Source organism: Ascaphus truei, chromosome 3, assembly GCF_040206685.1.
Source record: "Ascaphus truei isolate aAscTru1 chromosome 3, aAscTru1.hap1, whole genome shotgun sequence".
Classification (NCBI taxonomy): Eukaryota; Metazoa; Chordata; class Amphibia; order Anura; family Ascaphidae; genus Ascaphus; species Ascaphus truei.
This window is the reverse complement of record NC_134485.1, coordinates 327,871,622-327,898,759: the sequence shown is the minus strand read 5'-3', so window position 1 is coordinate 327,898,759 and position 27,138 is coordinate 327,871,622. Positions and strand designations below refer to the sequence as shown.

Here is a 27,138-nt window from a genome sequence, read left to right as displayed (position 1 = left end):
TTCCTTACACACTCCTTTTTGTGAATCTATGGCCAATTATAGTATGTCCCTTCCAGCACACCAAAAAATGAGTAGAACATTGTTCCAGGTGAATATATCACATTTTACTTAGATGCAAAAACATCAAATGTACAAGTTATTTTTACAAGAACTATTCAAAGACCCATAACACAGACCGCCGCAGCTAAATCACTGTTTTCACACACCAAACATATCAGACATTTTATAATACAAATTAGTTTTCTATTTTTGAGGGGGGAAAAAATCTATATTTAATGGTGATTAGGGAAATGATACCTTCTAGATTTTTTTTTTTTATTTCTTGCCCATCCTCGGATAAATCCGTAGTGTACTGAATTAGTGCTGCTGACACAACCGTTGTTTTATTTTTTTATTTGCACAAGCTGATATGTCCATTGTTTTTCCTACGCTATTGCAGGATGCACCTTGCTTTGAAGGCATATCAGGAGCTTCTCACCACCATTAATGAAATGGATCATTCCAAAGAAGAGGCTGTCCGGGAAAGCAGCAAGATCATTAAAAGTGAGGCTTCCTTTCTTTCTGGACTGCAACACCCTGTGATTAGCTGCAGCTGATCTTTGTTTTTTCTGTTCTTCTACACATACCTAATGTTTCCCTTCCTAAAATCTACCCAACACATACATAAAACTATTCTGTTTGACAGAGGCACAGCCAGACCCTCATTTGACATAAATCGAAATAAAGTTTTCATTGTCATGCTGTTTCACTGCCTTACGTCCCGCCTCTAGGTTGGTATCTATAGGAAAATGTATGAGCAGGGAAGATTTAGATCTAGACAACTTGACTTCTTTTTCTTGAGCTTTGCAGCTTTCCCAAATGAATAGCTGCCACAGTGCTGCACCTGGAAGTGTATGTTGAAATTGCAGATGGTGCGCATTTACACACGCACACTGGCATTTACACACGCACACTGGCAATTACACACGCACACTGGCATTTACGCACAATAATAGGCTGTGAAGGGAGTTAACACTAATTATCAGTTCTTTTCAAACTATCCTACAGAGTTGCATCTATACTGGCCTCATTAAAGCCATCACAACATGCACAAAAGTACATTCTCGCCAGTCACAGCCCAAATCCTGCCTGCAAGCTAAGAATTATACAAGATCAGTCTCAGTCATTCTGAAGTAATGTGTGTTGATGGAAATGTACTGAAAATACTTAAGTTCTCCACTCTTTCTTGCTGCCGACGAAAGGAAAACCCATAACCAGAGACTTTGAGTCCTGCAAAGATTAGCATTGCAGAGCACTCCTGATCTGAATGATTTCAGATGCCATACATCTTGCACCATTCATTTAATTGTGCAGCGTCTTTTCTTTTTCTAACATGCCTTACAATAAATGTACCTCCACTTACCCCATACAATTATTTTCCCCACAGATAACATTTTCTACTTGATGGAGTATCGGGAGCTATTTTTGGCCCTTTTCAGAAAGTTTGATGAGACCAAGCAGCCACGTTCCTTCTTAAAGGATCTGGTGGAAACCACTCATTTGTTTCTCAGGATGCTGGAGAAGTTCTGCAAAGGGAAACGGAATATTGTGGTCCAGGTGGGTTAGAGCAATAGCCCAGAACTGCAGGAGAGGAGAGAGAATGCAAATGGGAGGAAAGGGACAGTCTCCTTTGTAAATTATGTAGTAGATCTCTTTATGTACAATGAATTGAATTGCAGCACACACTCGTTCACGCGCACACACTCGTTCACGCGCACACACTCGTTCACGCGCACACACTCGTTCACGCGCACACACTCGTTCACGCGCACACACTCGTTCACGCGCACACACTCGTTCACGCGCACACACTCGTTCACGCGCACACACTCGTTCACGCGCACACACTCGTTCACGCGCACACACTCGTTCACGCGCACACACTCGTTCACGCGCACACACTCGTTCACGCGCACACACTCGTTCACGCGCACACACTCGTTCACGCTCACACACTCGTTCACGCGCACACACTCGTTCACGCGCACACACACGCACGCACACGCACACGCACACACTCGCACACACGCACTCGCACACACGCACACACTCGTTCACACGCACACGCACACACTCGTTCACGCGCACACACTCGCTCACGCGCCCACGCGCCCACGCGCCCACGCGCACACACTCGTTCACGCGCACACATGCACACACTCGTTCACGCACACACTCGTACACACGCACACACTCGTACACACGCGCACACTCGTTCACGCGCACACTCGTACACACGCACACACTCGTTCACGCGCACACTCGTACACACGCACACACTCGTTCACGCGCACACACGCACACTCGTACACACACACACACTCGTTCACGCGCGCACACTCATTCACGCGCGCACACTCATTCACGCGCGCACACTCATTCACGCGCGCACACTCATTCACGCGCGCACACTCATTCACGCGCGCACACTCATTCACACGCGCACACTCATTCACACGCGCACACTCATTCACACGCGCACACTCATTCACTCACACGCGCACACTCATTCACTCACACGCGCACACTCATTCACTCATTCACACGCGCACACTCATTCACTCATTCACACGCGCACACTCATTCACTCATTCACACGCGCACACTCATTCACTCATTCACACGCGCACACTCATTCACTCATTCACACGCGCACACTCATTCACTCATTCACACGCGCACACTCATTCACTCATTCACACGCGCACACTCATTCACTCATTCACACGCGCACACTCATTCACTCATTCACACGCGCACACTCATTCACTCATTCACACGCGCACACTCATTCACTCATTCACACGCGCACACTCATTCACTCATTCACACGCGCACACTCATTCACTCATTCACACGCGCACACTCATTCACTCATTCACTCATTCACACGCGCACACTCATTCACTCATTCACTCATTCACACGCGCACACTCATTCACTCATTCACTCATTCACACGCGCACACTCATTCACTCATTCACACGCGCACACTCATTCACACGCGCACACTCATTCACTCATTCACACGCGCACACTCATTCACACGCGCACACTCATTCACTCATTCACACGCGCACACTCATTCACTCATTCACACGCGCACACTCATTCACACGCGCACACTCATTCACACGCGCACACTCATTCACACGCGCACACTCATTCACACGCGCACACTCATTCACGCGCACACTCATTCACGCGCACACTCATTCACGCACACTCCAGGAATTTTGGATCTACTTATTAGAAGTCCTGGTATTTTTGTAGGTGAAATAGGTGTTGGAAACCTTAAGGAAAGAAGAACGAGCTTTCATTTAAACAAATCAATAATTATAAGAATTATATGGAGTTTCTTGTTCACATCTTAAACATTAATTAAATTTTCTTTCTTTTTTTTATCACTACAACTTAATGAGATGGATAAGGTTTCTTTGGTAAGATGGCTGGTTAGCAGTGCACTACAGATTGCCTTCAGTTATAAGCTAGTTGGTATAGCAGAATAATTGCAGATAAGAGTAATTTTGTCCCACCTAGAATGTGCTTTCCTTGCATGCTGCAAAATGTAATGAACTCAGAATCTCCTTGTTTATTAGGCAGGGGCTTTAAATCATACATATGCCAAAACCAGCACAATATATTTAGGGACCTAATTGCTCATACATCTGTTCCCTCTTATCCTATTAATGTTGGCACATAGAGGATGTTGTATTTTTCTCTGAAGCAGCCTTGCAGAAATATACTGATTTACATTGTAGCTGGGTTACGTATCAAGATATTGGCTACTCTGGCAACACACAACACTAAATCAGTGAGCATAGTTACATACAGATGCAGCGGCCGTTATTGAAACACTTCACGCGGTGTATACCTCAGAATACCCATGTGATGGCGCGCGATTTCTTCCAACCGTACCGCCTTTACACGCGAGTGCAGAAAATGGCATTTTAGTGTTCCGGCTTTTAAACGCCTGAAATTGACACAGTAGCACAGTACTGTACACATTACAATTCATTCATTTCATTGCATATAATTGCACACAATCCATGAAATTCAAACAAAGCAAACGTGATAGACACGTGTGCCTGGAGCGATTGGCGGCATTAATGTCGCGTGGAGTACAGCAGCACGCACGAAAACAGCTCCGTGATTTGTTCGAATAACGGCCGCTGCATCTGTAGTAGATGAGGTCAATAAAAGATCTCCATCGCGTTCAACCTACGGTTAAAAAATTAACCATGGAAGTGGCTCCTGTCACCAGATGGAGTTTAGCTTCATGGTAAATATACAGCAGTTAGGCAACTCTGAGAAGAAGAAAAAAAGACAGTGGCATGATCTATATTACAGAAAAAATCATTTATCCCCCTGGGCCACAGGCAGTAACATTGGATTGTAAGCTCTTCAGAGCAGGGATTCATGCCCACACCGCTCTTTGTACAGCGCGTTTTTCTTTTTTCCCAATTCTTTTGACTTTGGTGCCGTCCTAACTTATAGTTTTTTTCCCCTCTCTACTCCTTGTACTGCCATTGAGGCCTGGCAATGTATAAACACTGGCCGCTGAGCTAACGTAGCCTTTGAAACCCTACTGAGTTCTTCTTCCGTTGTCTCCTCCTCTGAAAGAACCGAAGGGTGAAAAAGAAGAAAAAGAAAGCTGCCGCACGTCGTTCTTCCCCAGAGGCGCAGCCCAAAAGTCCAGAGGAGCTGGAGGAAATATGGAAGACTATTTCTGAGCAGCTCCGGACCGGCACCATGGTAATGCATGCTCACTGCTGGCCAGGAATACGGGTTAATGATGGCATCCGGCTTTTATTTCCTCTGACGTTAATCCGTCCTGTATTGGTAGTGTATCGGTATTCTATGTGACCTGCTGTCTTGCACATGTTTAATGCATATGTAATTACACTTCTTTACACGTTTGTGATTATGAATGAAAATCGCTGTGGTTTGTCTGATTAATTTCGAAATGGGGGGGAGGGGGGGAAGTGTCTGTATATATTTTACTAAACATCGTTAAGCGGTAAGGCAACTTCCAAACCATCCACATTAAAGCTGCAGTGCAAGCAGTATGCTACATGTGTTTTATTTTTTAATAGAACAGTTCTGTACTAAGAGAAAATACTTGGAGCATTTTTTTTTTTTTTTTTTTTAACAATGCAGACATTTTAATGTGTTTTTTATTGTAATAAGCCTTTTTTTTTATAGCAGCCAAGTCGCATCCCTTTCCTCTTCTGAAACAGACTCTGGCACACCCCTTTTTGAGCCCTGCCCACTCTCTAGCAGTGCACCAATTATATAAAGTGACTGCCTGGTCACATGATCCTCCTCACAGAACTTTGTCATATAAATATGCATTTCACTGACTGCAGAATACTCCTCTGCAACCATTTAGTGAGCCCCCGAGCCGAATCTTCGTCAATCGATCGGCAACTTAACGAATTACTTATTGTGTGGATTGTATTGACGCACATATTAAAGGGAATTTTTTTATTTTATTTTTTAAACAGCAGCTTGAACTGCTGCTTTAAGAAATAAGGTGCCATATTTCGTAGTACCATTTGGCCCATTGTGTACATTTATATGTAGTCTGCTCTGCTATTTACTTGGTTAAAAGTTGTCTAATGACTTGTCTTGACACCAGTAGACAAGCCGATGTCACCGTTGCCTGTTCTCCGTGCTACTGCGAGAGATCACAGCAGGTGTAAGCCATCCACTGATAACTTTTTTTTCTTCAGTTGAAAAAAATTAAGGGCGTCAAAAGTTCCCAGGGATTTTTATAAAAGTGTTTCCCTGGTAAATAAAAAAAATGCTTGTTGTTTTTTAACCATTTAAGTTTATTGAAATTAAATTAAAAAATACTTCCATGCTGTTTGATGGACTTGATTATTATATATTTTAAAATGTGTTTTAATTATTTGCCTGTCATGATAGCCGAGGTTAAAAATGTTGGCTTCCTTTCGACCTGAACAGGGCTCAGAAAGTCTTCCTGAGACCATTGTGCCCTTTGATGCAGCCTCTGAGATACCAGTAGAAGATCAGAGGGCAGAAGCTTTGGTGCGAATCCAGAATGGACTTCTAACTGGCCAGGCACCAGAGTCGCTTGTGCTGCTGCGCTCTGCCAGGTGAACTTCTGAGCCTTCTCTGCATCTGCTAACTTTCTTGTGAGAAGCAATGCCAGGGCACCCTCCCAGGAAAATATATACATTGCCCTGGCACACTCCACTTGTGCTTCTCATCTTCACCATTACACCACGAAACAACCCAAGTGCCTTAAGTTGGTAAATGGATGTTCTTTCACTTTGCAGAGAGGTCTGGCCAGAGGGAGATGTTTTTGGATCCACAGAGCTAGAACCCGAGGAAGAATTTGAGCTGTTGAAACAAATCCTGTTAGCGGACCTGCCACGTAAGTACCAGTGGCTTTTTTTTTTTATATATATAACTTCAAGTTTATTAGAAATTTTTCATTACAAGTTGAATCGTGAACACAGGTAACATATACAATCACAGTATTACATTCTGGTACGATACATTTATCCTCTTCTTTGGGCGTGGAATAGAATAATAGCAACAGAGGGCCTTCTTTATGCCGAAGGGCCGGAAAGACATTTAAACTTGGGGGTATAAAAAAAAAAAAAAAAAATGAGGGTGAGGGAGGAAGAGAGGGGAAGAAAGGGGGGGGAGGGATAGGGACGCGGGCTCCCAAGGCTTCTGTGTTATAGTCGGGCCGGGGTTGCTTTGGCCTGTCTCCTTATGGTCTAGGTTGTGCCGAGGCACTGGGTGAGAACTAGGGTCTGGGATCCTGTTATGCCAAGATCACACTCTTTGGGGGAGAGTGCATTTATGGTTATCATTGCCAAATTGTGGTTACCTCAATCCCAGGGATATCTGTCTGTGCCAGCCAAGGCGTCCAGACTTTTAGATATTTGGTGCCAGTGTCATTAACTAAACTTGTTAATTTCTCCATCTGACATATATACCATAATCTATTCCGAATCTTGGGGATGTTTGGGATCTCTGGTTGTTTCCACATAGCTGCGATCTCGCACCTCGTTGCTGTTGCGAAATGGGCAACTAGTTTGTTTCCAGCTTTGGAGAGTCCCGGCCATGGTCTATTCAGTAAAAATAGCCATGGGTCCGGGGGAATTGCGAGGTCAAAAATCCACTGGATCCAATGTCTAATTTCCTCCCAGAGAGGTGAGATTCGAGGGCAAGACCAGAGCATGTGTAACAGGTCAGCCGATTCTCCACACTGTTTGGGACACAGCGGGGAGTATCCAGGGACAAACCTTGATAATTTAAGCGGGGTGAGGTACCATCTCATTAGTACTTTATATGCATTCTCCTTCAAAGTCGTACAGATAGAACTCTTAGCTGCGGCTTCAAGTATGGCCTCCCAGTCGTCCTCCTCTATTTCCTCTCCTAGGTCTGTTTCCCATTGGACTCTTTATGCTAATTTTTGTTATTGTTGCGTGTTCCCCGAACCGACCACTTCTCCATATATCTGCGATGTAAGTCCCCGTGTGTCTGTTTCTGTTAGACAGAGCTTTTCAAATGTGGTTAAAGGTGGGTAGGGGGTGTTTTTGTTAAAGTATGCTCTGATCTGGAGGTATCTGAAAAACTCGGAGTGGGGGATATTTTTTTCGGATCTGATTTGTTCGAATGTTTTAATTTTATTTGGTATACCTTCCAGATCCCTTAATCTAAGGTATTTATATTTCTTCCAATTACCTGCCGCGTTTTCTGCCAGGCCCGGCGCGAAGTCTGGATTGCCCCATAATGGGGACATCAGTGAGTGTTTAGAGGTCAGGCCATGTTTAAATTTAGCGGACTCCCAAATCGACAGCGAGTTAGCCACAGAGGAAAGCGGCCGTTCAGCCCATTTCACCGCTGTTTTAGGTAGCCATAACAGGTTGTTTAACTCCAATGGGGAGCAGGCTATTGTCTCCAGGTCCCGCCATCTTTTCAATGCTGGGTTGATCTGCCATTGTGTGAGTTGACACAATTGTGCCGCTTTATAATAAGATAACAGGCAAGGTACCGCTAGTCCCCCCGTCCGAATGGTCTTTTTCATAATTGTCTTGTTTACTCTCGGTTATTTTCCTCCCCAGATAAAATTGGAGATTTCAGACTGAAGTGAGAGTATGTCCTTCAGTCTCAGTGGCACTGGTAGAGTCTGAAACAGGTATAGGATACGGGGAAGGATATTCATCTTAACGCTATGTATCCTGCCTATCCAGGAGATCTTATGGGGCATCCACTTTCTCAGGTCCTCTTTCAGTGTTCTAATTATTTTGGGATAATTTGCTTCGTATATGCCCTTATACTCCTTAGTGATGTAGACTCCCAGATATTTAATATATTTTGATTGCCAATTAAAATTGAAGTTCAGACTCAGTAGTTTTTCCGTTTCTTTTGGGAGGCTTATATTTAGGGCCTCGGATTTGGTTTGGTTTATTTTAAATCCTGAGATTCTATTAAATTTCTCTAGCAGGTTGAATAAGTTCGGCAGAGAGGTGAGAGGCCTAGAGATCAATAATAAAATATCATCGGCGTACAGGGCAACCTTGTGGGATTGTGATTGGATGGTAATCCCTGAGATATCCGGGTTGTTGCAGATCTGCGCTGCTAGGGGCTCCATACATAGGGCGAATAAGAGGGGAGATAATGGGCATCCCTGTCGAGTGCCACTTTGGATTTGGAATATGTCAGATGGGAAACCCTGATGTATGACCCTAGCAGCGGGGCCAGAGTATAGCGAAAGTATTGCCGCACTCACCCGCTCCCCAAAGCCAAAAGCTCCAAGCGTCTGTTTTAAGTATGGCCAGTCAATCCTGTCAAAAGCTTTTTCTGCATCCAGACTCAACATCATAACTTGTAATTTTTTGTTATTGGCTATCTCTGTCAGATCAATAATTCGTCGGGTATTATCCGCAGCTTGTCTATTTTTAATGAAGCCGACTTGATCTGGATGTATGAGTCTGGGCAGGATAAGACTTAATCTATTGGCCAGTAATTTGACATACATTTTAACATCGGTGTTAATGAGGGAAATTGGCCGATAGCTTTTGCAATCCTGCGGATCTTTACCTGGTTTATAAATCAGTGATATAGACGCCTGAAGCATCTGCGCCGGGAACGGGGCTCCCGCCAAGACTGCATTAAACGTTCGGAGCAACCCTGGGGCTAGGTTCTTACTGAACTTCTTATAATACAGCCCCGAGAAACCGTCTGGGCCTGGGGCCTTTGATGGTTTGAGGTCAGTGATGACCTGGGTGATTTCCTCTAATGTGAAATTTGCCTCTAGTACCTCTCTGTCCAGCCCGCTCAATCCCGTCAGTTTGGAGCCTGTCAGAAAATCTTCTACCGCTCTTGATGTTTTGGGATTATGTGCCACTTTCTCCCCATTATATAAATTCTCGTAAAATAATTTAAATTCCTCTACTATACTTTTTGGGTTGGATGTGGTGGTTCCGTTCTTTAACCGGATTGCCTGTATGGTATAGTTGGCCTGTTTGGTACGTAATTTGGGCGCTAGCATGGTATCTGGCCTGTTCGCCTTTTTGTAGAATTTCCTCTGCGACCAACTCAGGGCCTTGTCAGCCTGTGAGACCATCAAAAGATTGATTTCGATTTTAGTGTTTTTTTTATCTCTGTCAAGACCTGAGGATCAAAGTCCTGCTTATGTCTTGTCGTAACGGCGTGAAGTTTGGATTGGAGCACAATCATTTTTTTGTTCCGCTTTCTCTTCCTCCGGGCAGCAATGCCAATTAGTGTGCCCCTGATGGTTGCCTTATGGGCCTCCCCAGAGGGTAAGGTCCGAGCTTACCGACCCCAGGTTGGTAGAAAAAAATTGATCTATCTCCTCTCCCACTGAATCGCATATGTCAGGAATTTTAAGCAGTGACTCATTAAGCTTCCAATTCGCCCCGGGTCTGTCAGAACGGATTTGGGTGCACCTGAGCTCTATTGGTGCATGGTCAGACCACGAAATATCATGGATCCCTGCATGGGAGACCCAGGGGACCAGTCTACTGGAGATGAAGAAGTAGTCGATTCTACTATAAGCATCGTGGGGGTGAGAGTAAAAAGTGTAGTTCTTTTCAGAGGGGTGGAGTTCCCTCCAGATATCGGTAAGCTGGTTTTGTTTGAGACCTAGCTTCAAAGAGTCCAGGACTTTCCTCCGACAATTTCTGGAGATGCCAGACCTGTCTAGCTTCGGGTTCAATGTTAGGTTGAAGTCCCCAGCTAGAATGATGTGGCCTTTGGCCACTTGGCTGAGTTTATGAAAAAATTCCCGGAAGAAGTCCTGGCTCTGTTCACAGGGCGCATATATCGAGGCAACTGTGATCCATTGTTCCTGTATCTTCCCGACAGTTATCAAAAATCTGCCCTCACTATCCCTTCTGAGGGTTTCTAGGGCGAATGGGACCCTGTTATGGAAGAGGATGCCGACCCCTCTCTTTTTTTCAGCCGCAGAAGCTAAATAGAATTGTGAATATTGTTTATCCAAGTACTTTGGTGAGCTGCTGCGGCTGAAGTGAGTTTCTTGAACTAGTAGGATGTCGGCCTGTTTTCTCTTATCTATGAATGCGGCTTTTCGTTTTGTCGGGTTGTTAAAACCTTTTACGTTATTAGATATGGGGAGTGGGATGGGAAGGGTGGGGAAGGGACAAAAACAGCGAACAAAGAAAAAAAAAACCTAAAGCCGTGTCTGGATGGATCCAGAGTCGGCTTATCTGTCCTACGTGTCGGACAGCCACCTGACCCCTGGAGAATGGGTGTCTAGGTATACTTAGGGCTGTCATCTGTAGGACTGAGTGGTTCCCCTGGACTACTTCCATGGGAAACTTCTTGAGGCGCCGGCAAACTACCAGAGTTAGTTCACGCTGGCTATATACCACTTACGTGGCACATTGTAACAATTCAACTTTATTGATGACCTACTAACCAAGACTAACTGTGTCGTGTAACTTTGTGTAACGTCACTTAACTTTGATTCCGTGGGCGTGACACGGTGCCCGGAGATCCTGCGTCACCCACCGGAACTCGGCGTCCACCGCTGGGGCCGTCCTTCTTTTCTTTCCTGCCCGGTGGTAGTCCCTGCTTGCGGCGACTCCCAGCAGTGGGGGCCAGGCGGCGCAACGGTCCGCCGTCCAGGTAGGCGACTGTCCAAATACTCGGGCTGGAACAGGATCCTCCGTTGGGTATCCCCGGGCCTCCCAACACTCTGCTCGGTTTCCTTCATAAACAAAGATTAACAGAACATAAATATTCCAATAGCACTTGCAAACAATCCTGTAAACATGAATGTTATGAACATGGAAAACATTAGACCAATCCTTCCTAACGGATTATACCCCCAGCTTCCCACCTCTCTGCTCTATCTGATGGCTATATAGGGACCCCCCGTGAGGCTGTTATTACTAGGTAACCCTGCTATCCTTCTATTGATTGGGGCCCCTTGATACTTCTCATGGGATCAGCCGCGAGTTTTATTATCCTCCCCCTCCCCTCCCTCCCCCCCTCCCTTCTGTAGAGCCTCAGTGCGCCGCTATCAAGTTGATCCTCGCCGCAGTCTTCACTCTCCTACAGCCGGGGAGGAGTTCCGGTGTCCGTGGCTCCGGAAGTGCTCCCTCCCCCGGAAGTGCTCCCTCCCCCCGGAAGTGCTCCCTCCCCCCGGAAGTGCTTTGGCAACCGGAAGCCTCCTAGTCGCGAGGGAGGGGGCGCTCACTGCGGCTCCTCTGCTGCGTCCCTGGGATGACGTCGGCGCCGTGGCTCCACCTCCTCGCTGAGCGCACCCTCAGGGCTGGTTCCCGCCATTGGAGTTCCTGAAGGCCGATGACGAAGGCTGCTGCCATCTTGATCCTGCAGTTCTTAAGGGTGACCACCAGGGGGGTATGATGAAAAGTCCTCGTGGGCCGGCCATTTTAAAGAGAAGTGGGGAAAGGGGCAGTGTCTCCTTTAAGCCATGTTTGGTCCATTCTACTGATGACAGCCTCGGGATTTCACGAGGATTCAGCTGCTGCCGTTCCCACTCTGTTCCAGGTCGTCTCCAGTGCTGGTGCTTCTTCCGATTCGAGATGAGGAGGCTGGGAGGGACCCGGGCTGGGTGCCTTCTGTGGGTGTCCTAGTTTTTTCAAGAACGCGTCCCCGTCTTCAACCCTCCGCAGGGTGTTCGCCACTCCGTTCTTAACCACCAGGAGGGCGAACGGGAACAGCCACCTATACCGGATGCCTTTATCCTGCAGCACTCTGGTCACTGGTCCGAGGTTTCTCCTCCTGGCTAGGGTTGCAGGGGAAAGATCCTGGTATACCTGGAGCTTTACACCTTCAAACTCCATGGCCCGCGCTTCCCTTGCAATCCGGCAAACTGCATCTTTGATCCTGTAGACGTGGAAGCGCACGATAATGTCACGCGGGGGGTCTCCAGCCTGGGGTTTAGAACGTAAAGCTCTATGACACCTGTCGGGGTGCAGGTCCTGTTGTGTTTTGTCCGGTAGCAGGTGGTCCAGCCACTTCTGCATAAAATCCTCCGGGTCATTAATGGATTCAGGGAGGTCCCTGAATCCATTAATGACCCGGAGGATTCGCCGTTGTTTCGCCGATCGCGATTCTCGGCGTCTTCCTGTTTATCTGTAAGATCCCTGATCTTGTTTTCAAGTCGGGCAACCACTTGATTAGTTTGCTGGAGCGCTTTTGTATCGTCGTCCAGGTCCCTGCGCAGATCCCACAGCTCTTTGCGGAAGAAGTGTTTCATTTCTCCGCAAAATTCACAGAGATCCTTTCTGGTAACCAGCTCTTGGTCGTCCGCCCTCGGAGCTGATCTCTCGCGGTCGGAGTCTGGTTGCATTGTTAGTGCTGGGGCTTCAGGGCCGCTTGCTGCTGCTGCAGAGTTTTTGTTAAAATAAGTTGTGACCGGGGGTCTTTTGACTTTGATCTTGCCTTGGTCGGCATCTCTGAGTGTTCTGATTGATAAATCTTATTTGCTGTGTTGTGTGGGGTCGCTGAAAATGCCACTTTTAATCGATATTTGAGCCGGTGCGGAGGGAGCTAGGGAACTAAGCTTCCATGCACTCTGGCTTCGCGCATGCGCCTCCACCAGTGGCTTTTTTTAATGGTGGATTTCCTACCCACAAATCCCATAGGCTTTAGCTCTTTAACTCTTTGGACTTGTTTGTGAGAGCCGTGTGGTGGAAAGCCTCTCACTCAGTGACTTAAGTAATGTGGAAAGATCTGAAAAGATACTCCAGAGCATACATCCTAAAATGCTGTATACCTCTTACCAGATAATGAGTAAACCTTACATGACAAACAGTATTGTAAGTCATATACTGTATAAGTGTCGAGATAGGAAAGGCTTACAAACGCTACAGTTTTCCTTGTGTATACACAAGTACATATTGACCATTTAAAAAGTATCGCTGCCTGCACTGAATCCACACTTCTCCAAGGCTACAACTGTATGCTGGTGCACACATGACAACTTAAAAGGAATTGCTTCACCTTATTCATATTATTCTGTTAACATGTTTATCAATGGCTTATCTCTGGGACTGACTGTGACGTAATATAATGCTAGTACCTATGTCAATATACAAATATGTGCACCAGATAAATATAATCAATGATTGATATATTAAATATAAGCAGTTGTGGGGAAAAAAATAGATTCAAGAAATAGCATACAACCTAACAGACCAATCAATGAGGGATTAGGGGGTACAAAATGCATGCTTGGTCCTGTGCAGTTTAATGCCGTCATTAACCATGTTCATATTTTGCTGCGGCTTCCCCAGGTGTTTTACTGACCAATTTCTGTTTCCGTAGTTGTACCATTCACTGACCCTTTCAATACCAGAGAGGTCTGTTACTCATTGCTGTCTGATTTGGCACTGAAAGGGTTAAGCTATGACTAGAAAGTTTAAAATGTACCTTTATATACAGTAGAGGCAACTCTTATTCGAACAAAAACCAGTGGCAATTCCCCAAAAAACCCAGGAAACACCCAGGTACATTCTGAATACATGCCTTAAACTTTCCTGAAACTAGCCCCAGCATTCCTGCATTGATTAATGGCCTATCAGATTAACAGCGGGGGTCCCTGGCAGTCCCATTCAAACTGAATTGGACTGCCAGGGATCCCTGCTGTGTTAATCCTATGGGTCGTTAGTCAATGCAGAAATGCCTTAAACGTGCCTCAAACTAGCCCAGAACATACCCAGCACATACCCAGCACATACCCAGAATGTAACCCGGCTAGTTTACGGCAAATGTTAGAATAAACGTTGCCTCTACTGTACTTGTGCACTATTCAGTACCTTGGTCCTCAATGGCCCTTGGCATAATGTCAAGGATGTCATTTCTGATCTTGGATCAAGACCGCAGGGGCGTATTTTTTCAATTGCTGTAGTCTCCAAAACAGCATTTTCCATTGCTGCTTCTTCCATCATCAGCGCAGCAGTAGGAAACTGTGTGTTAAGATGTTCATGTATTGGAACTGGTAGGAGTTGATCCCACGGGCCTTTCTAAATTTAGGGAGTTCGTTGTATGGAAAATATGTGACCCACACTCAACGATTCATCTCTTTGACACAATGATTTGAACAACCTGATACCTGACACTGTGTATTAAACACTGTGCAATTGCTGAAAGGTTTGATAGAATATTTGCTTTTATGCACCAATTGTGCACTGGCTTGATTTACGTTCTTTCAGGGGTGGTATACAGTAGGTCACTTATAATCCCATGTTTCTCTTACAGGGAAAACATTGGCTGAGCCAGAGGAACTGGTAGAAGAAGAAGAGGAAGAGGAGGAGGCGGAGGAAGAAGAGCTTACCTCAGTGCAGGTGTCTGAGAAGGAATTTAACTTTCTGGATTATATGAAACGGTAAATTGTGCCGGTATAAAGTGATTCACTATACACCAGTAAATAAAATCAAAGGAGCGTGAACGATACTTTACACTTTAAGGAGAGTTTAACCTTTTTGACATTAAAGTTTTAATCCTGTGTATCACCATGCCCCTCTTCCCACCTGAGAACCTCACCATCTCTCTAAGGCACGTTCTATAGTGCCGGGCGCGTGCTACACCGTGCGCGCGCGCGGAATTTTAGTTGGCTGACAGTCAGCCTTTCTACACAAGGGCAGCGCGCGCACGGCAGGGAGAGGGGAGCCGACAGACAGCGACGAAGATGAGGAAAATCATCTTTTCGCGCGCGCGTGCGTGCGTGCGTGTGTGTATGATTGCAGAAGTAAAAAAAAATTTTAACTTTTTTTTTCTTTAAAAAAAATCTTATTTAGGACTTCCTTTCACTCACACAACCCATGCACACACATATACTCACACATATACTCACACATACACATATACACACACACACATATATACATTACCTGCAGCTCACGGCTCTATAGACAGGAAAAGCATGCGGCACTTGCACGCGCGTTCGCATAGGCAGGCACGGCCGCATGCTGTATATAACAGCCCTAAGGTTCCCATTTCACACTGCATAGTGTCTCCATCCTTCAATATGTTGTCTTCTTATATTCCAATATGTGCATTTATGTTTGACTTGCAGTTAATAAAAGGTTTTCAAGCATTTTAAATACTATCTGAAAAGTTGCCTGTCCTTTTGCATAAGCCACTCCTGAGTCAAATACAACACACCATAATTTCCTACTGAAGGGGTTTAACATATCCTTGATCAATGAAGCGCACTTATTTTAGGTCAAAAGATACTTTTGCAACTTACATTGAAAGCATGCTGCTTTATCTGGCTAACGCTAACCCTCTTCTGAGTTAGAGCACACACAACCTGAGACAGACGCACAATGGAAAAGCCGAGGAACAGAGTAGGACATAATTGTGTAGGAAAGGGAAAATAGACAATATGAATTGTTCTCATCTGTGTGGGATTTGAGATGAGGAATTTGAATACAGAAACCATGTTGCAGTCAGTATTTCTGGGTGAATCACACGGTTAGAGGGTATTTGCATACTTGGTGTTTATTTTGTTTTTGTTTTTCTCCTTTGGGGGGCGGGGGGAATGGTGCTGTAGATTCGCTAGCTGTAACGTGGTGAAGACCTATGTCCTTCTGCTGAAGACCTATCAGCAGAACAGCACTCACACCAACCACTGTGTGGCAAAGATGCTGCACCGCATTGCCTACGACCTCAAAATGGATGCACTTCTCTTCCAGCTCTCAGTCTTCTGTCTTTTCAACCGTATCCTAAGCGACCAAGCAGCTACCGCCTACAAGGTAATGAATGGATGTCCCAGGCACACCGCTACTCTATTTTGTATAGGGCTGTGCGCATAAGTGCTTGTCTCGAGCTTCACTGCCATTAAGCATACTAAGTGGCATTCTGCCTCTCCCCACAACCGACATCACTTCCCCTGTCTATCCATTAGAAACCGCTGTGTAATAAACAGTTCTCAACAGTAAAATGGAAATGCTTTCAATTACCGCCTTTTTCAGTCATTGGGTTGAAAAAAAAAAATGTAATACGCAAAATAATTTTGTAATCTCCACCAAAATAGTTTTACATTATTATTACATCACCCACATTAATTCAGTTTGCACATTCTTTCTAGCCAGTATTAGGCTGAGCTCAGACAGCAGGCGATGCGGCATGCGCGCGCACGTCCGTCGCAAATTTGGGTTGTGCGATGGGAGTTTTCAAACGGAAAACTCCACCGGCGGCAAAGTGCAGAGTCGTTGCTGTGACATTTTGCCGCCACAACCCAAATTGAACTTTTGGGCTACAGTCGCGTGACGCGAGCTGGTTCAGCCAATTAAGGCGAACAAGCTCCGTGACGCGTTCGTTACACGCCCCCAAACGCCGCGATCTGGCTCCTGCTGTTTGAGCACAGATCGCTGTGCGGAGGGGGCACAAACGCTAGCAAGCTGCCGTAGAAGTCTGTCTGAGCGAGCCCTTAGGACACACAGTCCCAGCAAGCTCAAACAGTACATATAAATGTGAATGTTTGTACTCCCTGATGCCTTACCCTGATGTACTGCAGAGCTGTTTTGTGCTATTACTTAGTCCACGTTACATCTGGGATCTGACATTGGTGTTTGTTATTTTTGAGTGGGACTGTAGTGTTGGGGGTGTCTCTGATTATCTGGGTTGTATAGGGATTGTGTGCTCTTGTACCTCACATTATAGCAAATTCTGTGTATGACTTTAACCAGGTCCATTTCTTAACTTACACAATTAACTTTAGACCAGCTGGCCTCATTGGGGAGAGGTTCTATTTTAGACCCCTTTTTCTCAACAGGTTTTTCTACATGAGGTTATACTAATTATGTATATCTTGCTCATGCATGTTACTGTTTGAATGAGGTTTTCCCACTGACATCTTGAGAGGGTGGCATCAGGGACTGTTTTAACTTATATGTCTATTTCTTGAGGTCATCAATAACATTTGTATGTTTATATAATTTTGAGTATATCTGAGTGCTATTTTTGGAATACTTTTCTCTTTGTTTCCATTTATCTTTGTTCCAAGCACCATTAATGGCTGTTATATCATAGTTTATTTACTAAGTTGGGTACTCTTTATTTTGTGTGTGTGTGTGTGTGTGTGTGTGTGTGTGTGTGTGTGTGTGTGTGTGTGTGTGTGTGTGTGTGTGTGTGTGTGTGTGTGTGTGTGTGTGTGTGTGTGTCAAAAGGAGTGCTACTGAGCGTGGCAAATGTATGTAACAAAAGACGGGAGCCCAATGCTACATCCAATTGACAAAACATATATGGTAATATGTATAAAGTTAAATACTCCAATAATAATATTTTCTTGGTCATATAGTTAAACCCTTTAGCCAAAGCGCTATAAGCCTGCATACCAACGTAAATGTATAACCAAATATACAGGTCCTAACACTACACTGTGAACCTTTCCTTTTACCTCTGTATGAGGGGAAACAACCATAGTAGATCCTGTTCATACAGCAACATGAGAAAACCTCCCAAGTTATAAAGGTGGGGAGGGGTGAGCTCTGGGAGGATAGGCCACCTACCTACAAACATTTTTTGGTTCTTTGTGTATTTACAATGCAGTGATTGCTAAATGCTGCATTAATGCAGTGGGTACCATTACTTTCATCATTCCAGGAGTTGGTAACCTTCTCTAAGTATATCCTGAATAAATTCTTTGCCCTCGCTGCCACAAACACCAAGGCATACGTGGAGCTTCTTTTCTGGAAGAACACAGCTGTAGTGAGAGAGATGACCGAGGGCTACAGAAAACTTGGAGAAGGAGAGAGGTGAGGCAGCGTTTTACAAGTTGAGCCAGTGGATGGGAAGAAAGTGTTACGCTCTCGGAGGCTGACGAGCCATATTATTCCACTGCTAATGGTAGTACAACTTTTGTCTCCCTCTTCATTAATACAGTGATGGAAACCGCAAGCGTTTAAAATGGACTCCAGAGGAGGAAGCAGAGCTCAGGGGTCTTTATTTGCAGTATAATGAGGTGGAAGGTAAGAGCTGCTCACAAAATGTTGTCCCCTGAGATTCCTCTATGTGCCGTTACTTGTGCTTTACTGTTAAAATATGCTTTTAAACATTATAAATAGCAGCTCTTATTGTAGCAGCTGAAACGCTACCTGCTCTCCAATAAAATTGAAAAAAAAAAATCAATTTCACCTTAACTAATTGAACATTTCAGTGACATTTGTATTAATGAGATGTCTCTCAGCTGTGGTGCTTCCAAAAATGCATATGTAGGTATTAGAAGATCCTCCCTTTGCAGCTTAATGTCGGGACACTAGATCCCAGCTGGCAATTCGGAGATCTCCAGAAACGAAAAATACACAAAGCGCATCAGGGATAAGTGTATGGTTATATTCAAATTAAAAAGTAACATCTGTCGCTTACAATCATAAATACAATAGTAGGCCTCCATGTTCGTTGTAGCAGTTGAGCAAGGAACGTGACAACTAACCTTGGTGGGACCATAGTGCCGTAGTCCCCCTGGATTTGTATTCTCAGAATCGTCTACTTATCCCTGGTACGCTTTTATGTCTAGTTTTCCTGCATTTTTGTTCATACTTAATTTTAAAATGGCTATAGAAGTGCTTCTTCACTAAGCAGGAGTTCTTTGTTAAAATTACTATAGTAAGAAATGTAAAGATTATGTAATTTAACTGCATTGTGGTCTGGAAATATGGCATTTGTTACGGTGAGTGGAGAAAGCGGAGATAAATCTCCTAGTCCAATGCTCTGAGACATCAAAAGCATGCATCACAATTAGTAATTTTTTTATCCATAAAAAGGTGTTTGACAAGTCCAGGTATAAGATATATATATATATATATATATATATATATATATATATATATATATATATAACAAAAGAACAAGGCTGCGCCTCTGCTAATGGTTGGCTTATATACAATGGAACTAGCTGAAATAGTTCAACACTGTATAAATAGGTGAATTACTAATTCTATGGAATATCTAACATAAAAATTAAAATATAAATGAAAAATATATACAGTAATATAAATGAAATAGCAATGAAACCTGTAAACCATAAAATAAAAATAATAAACAATTAATACTGCGAATATATGTGTCCAAAAATGGAAAAAGAGTGTAAAAACCAGTCCTCAGAAAAGTCCAATAGATGGTAAGTTCTGGTGTAGAGGGTCTCCGGCTGCTCTCAAAGTGGACAAACCACATCCACAGGGAATCTAAAAGAAAAGGGGGAAGAGAGAGCGCACGCCCATAGCGTAAAATAGTAAAATTTGATGAGGGGGAGGGGAGAGGGGGGATAAGAATTGCACTTACAAAGGTACAATAATAACAAGCATATTGTGATATATAATCACCACCATCCGGTCAGAAGCTGCAGTGTCTTGGTCTTTGCAGTCCCAGGATGACGTCCCGATCAATGTCCAGGGTAGATGATCTCCTCTCTGCCTGTTTTGGAGTCCTCTAAAGTAGCTCCGAGATTGGAAGCCTCTGCAGCAATCGCGCGGATCAGTCAGTCCCAGCGCGCGGTGATGACGTCAATGTCCCTGCGTCTGACGTAATGACGCTCCCTGACGCGTTTCGTCACTCAACGGGTGACTTTCTCAAAGGGAAGTCAGAGGGGAAAGGTCCGGTATTTTATACCCAGTCCAATGACCCTAATGATTTAAAACACACCCCTCTCAGCTGAAAAGGTACTCATTGTTAATGGATATCAATCACAAAGCCTTAAATCGTATACTGAGACTTTAAGGTGAAGTGGAGATCAACTATGAAATTAAACAATGAAATATGATGAATTATATATAAAACAATTAAAAGACAATTAAAAAACGCCACTTAAGTATGTAAGGAAAATAACCTTACAACCAACATGCATTACTAAAACAATTACTTGTGAACCATTTACAAAAGATATAGAAATGTCACATATCACTAAACCAATCAGGTATATGAAGCTCTATGGATCCCAAGGGGGAATATCCCCCCTAATGTATGAACATATATAATGGATAAACCTGCCAATACCTTACATCAGACCCATAACCTGACTAACACTACATATTAAACAATTTACATTAAAAATAATAGTATTAATAACAGTATAAAACTCAGCAGGAGAGCCCTAATATCAATATTGATTTCTGTATAATCGCCAGTATTATCATTCTTAGGTCCTGCAATAAAGCAGACATCTAGGATAATGGAATCTATAAGCCATGAACAAAGGAGGTATCAGGGGAATGAACTACTAATATGAATAAACTAAATGTGCTAAATATAGTGGGTATATATAAATGAGTGTAAAAATGTGAATAAGATCAATCATGAATAATGTTTTTACACCTAGTTAGTATATTGTAATTCATGGTTCACAGGCAATAGCACACACATATGTTTAGTAAATCATTATTCATGATTGATCTTATTCACATTTTTACACTCATTTATATATACCCACTATATTTTGCACATTTAGTTTATTCATATTAGTAGTTCATTCCCCTGATACCTCCTTTGTTCGTGGCTTATAGATTCCATTATCCTAGATGTCTGCTTTATTGCAGGACCTAAGAATGATAATATTGGCGATTATACAGAAATCAATATTGATATTAGGGCTCTCCTGCTGAGTTTTATACTGTTATTAATACTATTATTTTTAATGTAAATTGTTTAATATGTAGTGTTAGTCAGGTTATGGCTCTGATGTAAGGTATTGGCAGGTTTATCCATTATATATGTTCATACATTAGGGGGGATATTCCCCCTTGGGATCCATAGAGCTTCATATACCTGATTGGTTTAGTGATATGTGACATTTCTATATCTTTTGTAAATGGTTCACAAGTAATTGTTTTAGTAATGCATGTTGGTTGTAAGGTTATTTTCCTTACATACTTAAGTGGCGTTTTTTAATTGTCTTTTAATTGTTTTATATATAATTCATCATATTTCATTGTTTAATTTCATAGTTGATCTCCACTTCACCTTAAAGTCTCAGTATACGATTTAACGTTTTGTGATTGATATCCATTAACAATGAGTACCTTTTCAGCTGAGAGGGGTGTGTTTTAAATCATTAGGGTCATTGGACTGGGTATAAAATACCGGACCTTTCCCCTCTCCTGACTTCCCTTTGAGAAAGTCACCCGTTGAGTGACGAAACGCGTCAGGGAGCGTCATTACGTCAGACGCAGGGACATTGACGTCATCACCACCGCGCGCTGGGACTGACTGATCCGCGCGATTGCTGCAGAGGCTTCCAATCTCGGAGCTACTTTAGAGGACTCCAAAACAGGCAGAGAGGAGATCATCTACCCTGGACATTGATCGGGACGTCATTCTGGGACAGCAAAGACCAAGACACTGCAGCTTCTGACCGGATGGTGGTGATTATATATCAAAATATGCTTGTTATTATTGTACCTTTGTAAGTGCAATTCTTATCCCCTCTCTCCCCTCCCCCTCATTAAATTTTACTATTTTACGCTATGGGCGTGCGCTCTCTCTTCCCCCTTTTCATATATATATATATATATATATATATATATATATATATATATATATATATATATAATGTTCAAAAGTAGGTCATTGTTGCTCACAAGGTGGGTTATAATATAGGCAAAATAGATGTCTTAGGATGTAAGGATATCCAAATAATGGACCCCAAACCCATAAATCTAAAAGTCCATAAACCCTAGAGCTAGACCTAAATCTCTCTCATAACTGTACTCACGACCTCCATCCGAGAAATCCTGGATTCTGCGTGCTCTCAGCCCCAAACAAACACAATGTAAACCTCCTCCTGGCGTGGGAGGGGTAATGGCGGTGCACTGCGTGTCAAACGCCGAGTGATGCGTTCCAATTGAAGGAAATGCGGCTGAAGCTGGTAGTGGTATCAATAATCAGCAATTTATTGAACGTGAGACAGCATTGTTAAAAACAGGAGTCAGGGAAGAAGCCTCTGACGCGTTTCGTGCATGTACTGCACTTTCTCAAAGAGTAAAACCCTCTTCAATGTGCAGAAGTTTTATGGGACGAGTTACCGGAAGTCCCGCCCCTACAGACCTGCGATTGGTGCCCCACTCGAAAGCAGGGGGACCAATGATGGAACCAGCAGTCTGAGTGGCAGTTCAACCGGCCATACTCGCTCCATAACTAAGGCACATGCAAAAATGTAAACAAAGAAACCGAAGACATTTAAAACTTATTATCAAAATAACACAAACAAAACAACATATAAACATTCATGTGGGTTAATAGGCAATGGATGTCAGATGAAAGATGTATTTGTATAACATTTATTATGTAATATATTTGAAATAATAATCTAATATTTATGACAACACTAACCAATTAGCCACATGAAACCCACATGAGTGTTAAAAATTAATAAAAGAAAAAGAACACTTGACTTGTATAAAATCATTATTAAAGCATAACTGATCATGCATATTTTGGTATCATGTAAACGATTATACCTTGTTAAATCTGACAAATTCATCTTAATTAAACATATAATATTTAGTACGTCCTAAAGAGTTTGACACATTAATCGGTATATCTTGTACATAGATACCAAGTTAGTCACTTGACAAATGTCAGATATAATAAAAATCAATTGTATAATAGTTGGAGAAAAGTCATTACATAGGAGCTGATGACATGTCCTCCCATGGGAATAGAGGGGGAGGGAGAAAGGAGGAAGATAGAGAGGGAAAGAAGGGGAGAAGGGAGATGGATATTTCACAAATGAAGAGCATAAGTTATTTTTCACCAAACAGATACATCAAACATAAATAAATCTAGGTGATAAAGTGCTTCAATTCCCAGTCCGTATTGATTCCTATCGGACTAAGTGCATTCAATGAAAATATCCAAAACATTTCTCTCTTATTGAGGATACTCAACCTATTACCTTTTCTAATAGGTAGTGGGATATGTTCCAGAGCATTGAATGAGAAAGATTCTAGATTTCCTTTTGCACATTCTACAAAGTGTCTAGAGACCGGAAATCTCATATCTCCCTTTTTGATTGATCTAATATGTTCCATGATGCGGTTTTTTAGTGGTCTGATGGTTCTACCTACATACATTTTTCCACAACCGCATCTAAGGGAATATACAACATGATCAGTGTTACATGTGATCAGAGTTTTTATTCTGTATACATCTTTAGTAACTTGGGATGTAACTGATTTCATAGGTCTCGCATATTTGCATATGCTACAAACCCCACATTTGTGGAAACCTCTGGGGGGTGAAAACCCTCTAGTTTGACTGACTGGGGCTGTATACAAGCTTGGGGATAAGTATGTTGAAAGAGTATTGTATTGTATGTCTTTATTTATATAGCGCCATTAATGATCATAGCGCTTCACAGAAGTAATACATGTGGTAATCAAATAAATAACAGATAATATAAATAACAGATCATGGGAATAAGTGCTTTAGACATAAACGTAACATTAAGGAAGAGGAGTCCCTGCCCCGAGGAGCTTACAGTGTAATTGGTAGGTAGGGAGAACGTACAGAGACAGTAGGAGGGAGTTCTGGTAAGTGCGTCTGCAGGGGCCAAGATTTATGTATCGTGTTCAGAATATTCACAGTGCTATTCATATGCTTCTTTAAGCAAGTGTGTCTTAAGGTGGGTCTTAAAGATGGATAGAGAGGGTGCTAGTCGGGTACTGAGAGGAAGGGCATTCCAGAGGTGTGGGGCAGTCAGTGAAAAAGGTATAAGGCGGGAGAGGGCTTTAGATACAAAGGGGGTAGAAAGAAGACATCCTTGAGCGGAACGCAAGAGTCGGGATGGTGCATAGCGAGAAATTAGGGCTGAGATGTAAGGAGGGGCAGAAGAGTGTAAAGCTTTAAAAGTGAGGAGAAGAATGGAGTGTGAGATGCAGGATTTGATCGGAAGCCAGGAGAGGGATTTCATGTGGGGAGATGCTGAGACAGATCTAGGAAAGAGTGATTCTGGCAGCAGCATTTAGGATAGATTGTAGAGGAGACAGGTGAGAGGCAGGAAGGCCGGACAGCAGGAGGTTACAGTAATCAAGACGGGAGAGAATGAGGGCCTGAGTCAGAGTTTTAGCAGTCGAGCAACAGAGGAAAGGGCGTATCTTTGTTATATTGCGGAGGAAAAAGCGACAAGTTTTAAAAATGTTTTGAATGTGAGGGGCGAATGTGAGAGAGGAGTAGAGTGTGACCCCTAGGCAGCGTGCTTGGGCTACTGGGTGAATGTTTGTAGTTCCAACAGTAATGTGGAAGGAGGTAGTAGGGCCAGGTTTGGGAGGAAGTATGAGGAGCTCTGTTTTAGCCATGTTGAGTTTAAGGCGGCGGAGGGCCATCCAGGATGATATAGCAGAGAGACATTCAGAAACTTTGGTTTGTACAGCAGGTGTAAGGTCGGGTGTTGAAAAGTACATTTGTGTGTCGTCGGCATAGAGGTGATATTTAAACCCAAAAGATGTTATTAGGTCACCTAGAGAGAGTGTGTACAGAGAAAAGAGAAGAGGTCCCAGGACAGAGCCCTGGGGTACCCCCACAATAGAGGAGGAGGAGGTGTTAGCAGAAGAGACACTGAAAGTACGATGGGAGAGGTAGGATGAGATCCAGGTTAGAGCTTTGTCTCGAATACCAAGAGTATGGAGAATGTGAAGGAGAAGAGGGTGGTCCACGGTGTCAAATGCTGCAGAGAGGTCGAGTAATATGAGCAGAGTGTAATGACCTCTGTCTTTGGCAGCATGGAGGTCGTCAGTTATTTTAGTGAGGGCTGTTTCCGTGGAGTGAGCAGTGCGGAAGCCAGATTGTAGAGGGTCTAGGAGAGAATAGGTGTTGAGAAAATGGAGCAAGCGAGAGAATTAGCGTTTCTAAATGCGAATCTAGGTCGATTCTGAACAAACGGTCTGAGAGTGGAATCCAGTTGGAGAACATGCCAGTGTCTAGAAATTATTGATTTGATATCGTCCGATTGACGACTAAATTGTGTGACAAAAAGCATGTTCTCTTCATCTGGACTACATTTCAGCAATTTATCTGCAGGTCCATCTGTTTTACATCTAAATTTCTTAGACTTAGTTATCTTAACTTTTAATAACTCATCTCTTGAGGTCATATAAGCATTCTCAAAGGCAGTCTGTATGCAGTCATGATCATAACCCCTTTGTTCAAATCTCTCTGCCAGAATTCTAGATTGGTTAATAAACATATCCAAATTAGAGCATATCCTGCGCAATCTTAAAAATTGACCTTTTGGGATCCCTTGAATGAGGGATCTTGGATGATTAGTTGTTGCTCGCAAAAGAGTATTTTTTGAGTTCTCCTTTCTATATCTATATAGATATAGATATAGATATAGAAAGGAGAACTCAAAAAATACTCTTTTGCGAGCAACAAGTAATCATCCAAGATCCCTCATTCGAGGGATCCCAAAAGGTCAATTTTTAAGATTGCGCAGGATATGCTCTAATTTGGATATGTATTTATATATATATCACTCTGTATGGAGTTATTTAGATCAATGAACAGGAGAACATCCAGGTAAGTAATATGCTGTATATGAGTGGTATATGTGAAATGTAGATTATAAGTATTGTTATTTAGGGTCTCCACGAATCTGCTCAATGTGTCTGTGTCACCGTCCCAAATTAATATTAAATCATCTATAAATCTACACTAAAAAATAATATTGTCTCTAAATTTATTTGTCACTAAATATTTGTCTGTTCCCAAAAGCCCATAAATACATTTGCATACGAAGGTGCGAACGAAGTGCCCATTGCTGTGCCCCGTTGTTGAAGAAAATACTCTTTGTTAAATAAAAAATAATTGTGCGTTAACAGAAATAAAATTGATTCTATAATGAAACGTTACGGTGAGTGCACTGAAGATGGATTTTTCTGGAGAATACGATCTCTTTCCGATCATTTTGTTGTTGGTCATGAACAGATTGGGTTGGTCGAGGAATTCATGGCTTAATACAATTCCATATTAAAGATGTTATGGAAAATGTGATTGTGTATACTGAAGAAAACAAAATATAATGGAGGCCCTTTATATTAGTGATAATAGTCACATTGCTGCATGTTTGTATGGAGGATTTCTCATTTTATACAATGGATGGAAGCAGGAGAGGAAGAATGCCAATACAGGTTTCTGTAATTGATTGGTTGTGCATTTAAACACTTCTCTGCAAAGCTTTCCTTGATTTCACCCTTCTCTTGTTTTTCGATCATAAGATGCAGATGTGGTGGACCGTATCCTGGCTAGCATTAAGCCCGGGACTCGGACTCGGAAGCAAATCATAAACCACCTGGTGCAGATGGGACTGGCTGATAGTGTCAGGGACTTCAAACGGGAGATGTGGGTAACACGTATGCAACAGAACAATGCCCTTTGTGTACCTCTGATTATATATGTATGTATAATTAGTACATGCTGAAGGATGGAGCATTACTAGATTTGGTAATATCAAACAAAGTACTTCAAGTCCGGGAACATTTGGGTAAAAGTGATCATAACATGTCCTCATTTTAAATAAATGATAAAAAACTATTTTACATGGGTTCAGCAAAGACTTAAAATTCTAGGAGGGCAGATTTTAGTAAACCGAGGAATAATCTA

The 27,138-nt window shown here is 43.0% G+C and overlaps 1 protein-coding gene across 1 annotated transcript in view; it reads left to right on the top strand.

Annotated features, from left to right (window-relative positions):
* TIMELESS (timeless circadian regulator) overlaps nt 1-27,138 on the top strand; it is a 75,461-nt gene that overhangs the window by 21,346 nt on the left and 26,977 nt on the right. Inside the window, exons 12-21 of the mRNA XM_075591401.1 lie at nt 440-543; nt 1,427-1,596; nt 4,663-4,794; nt 6,010-6,161; nt 6,345-6,442; nt 14,800-14,926; nt 16,097-16,298; nt 18,151-18,302; nt 18,430-18,515; nt 26,754-26,877. Coding sequence (XP_075447516.1) covers nt 440-543; nt 1,427-1,596; nt 4,663-4,794; nt 6,010-6,161; nt 6,345-6,442; nt 14,800-14,926; nt 16,097-16,298; nt 18,151-18,302; nt 18,430-18,515; nt 26,754-26,877 — 1,347 coding nt within the window. The remainder of the gene's footprint in view (nt 1-439; nt 544-1,426; nt 1,597-4,662; nt 4,795-6,009; nt 6,162-6,344; nt 6,443-14,799; nt 14,927-16,096; nt 16,299-18,150; nt 18,303-18,429; nt 18,516-26,753; nt 26,878-27,138) is intronic.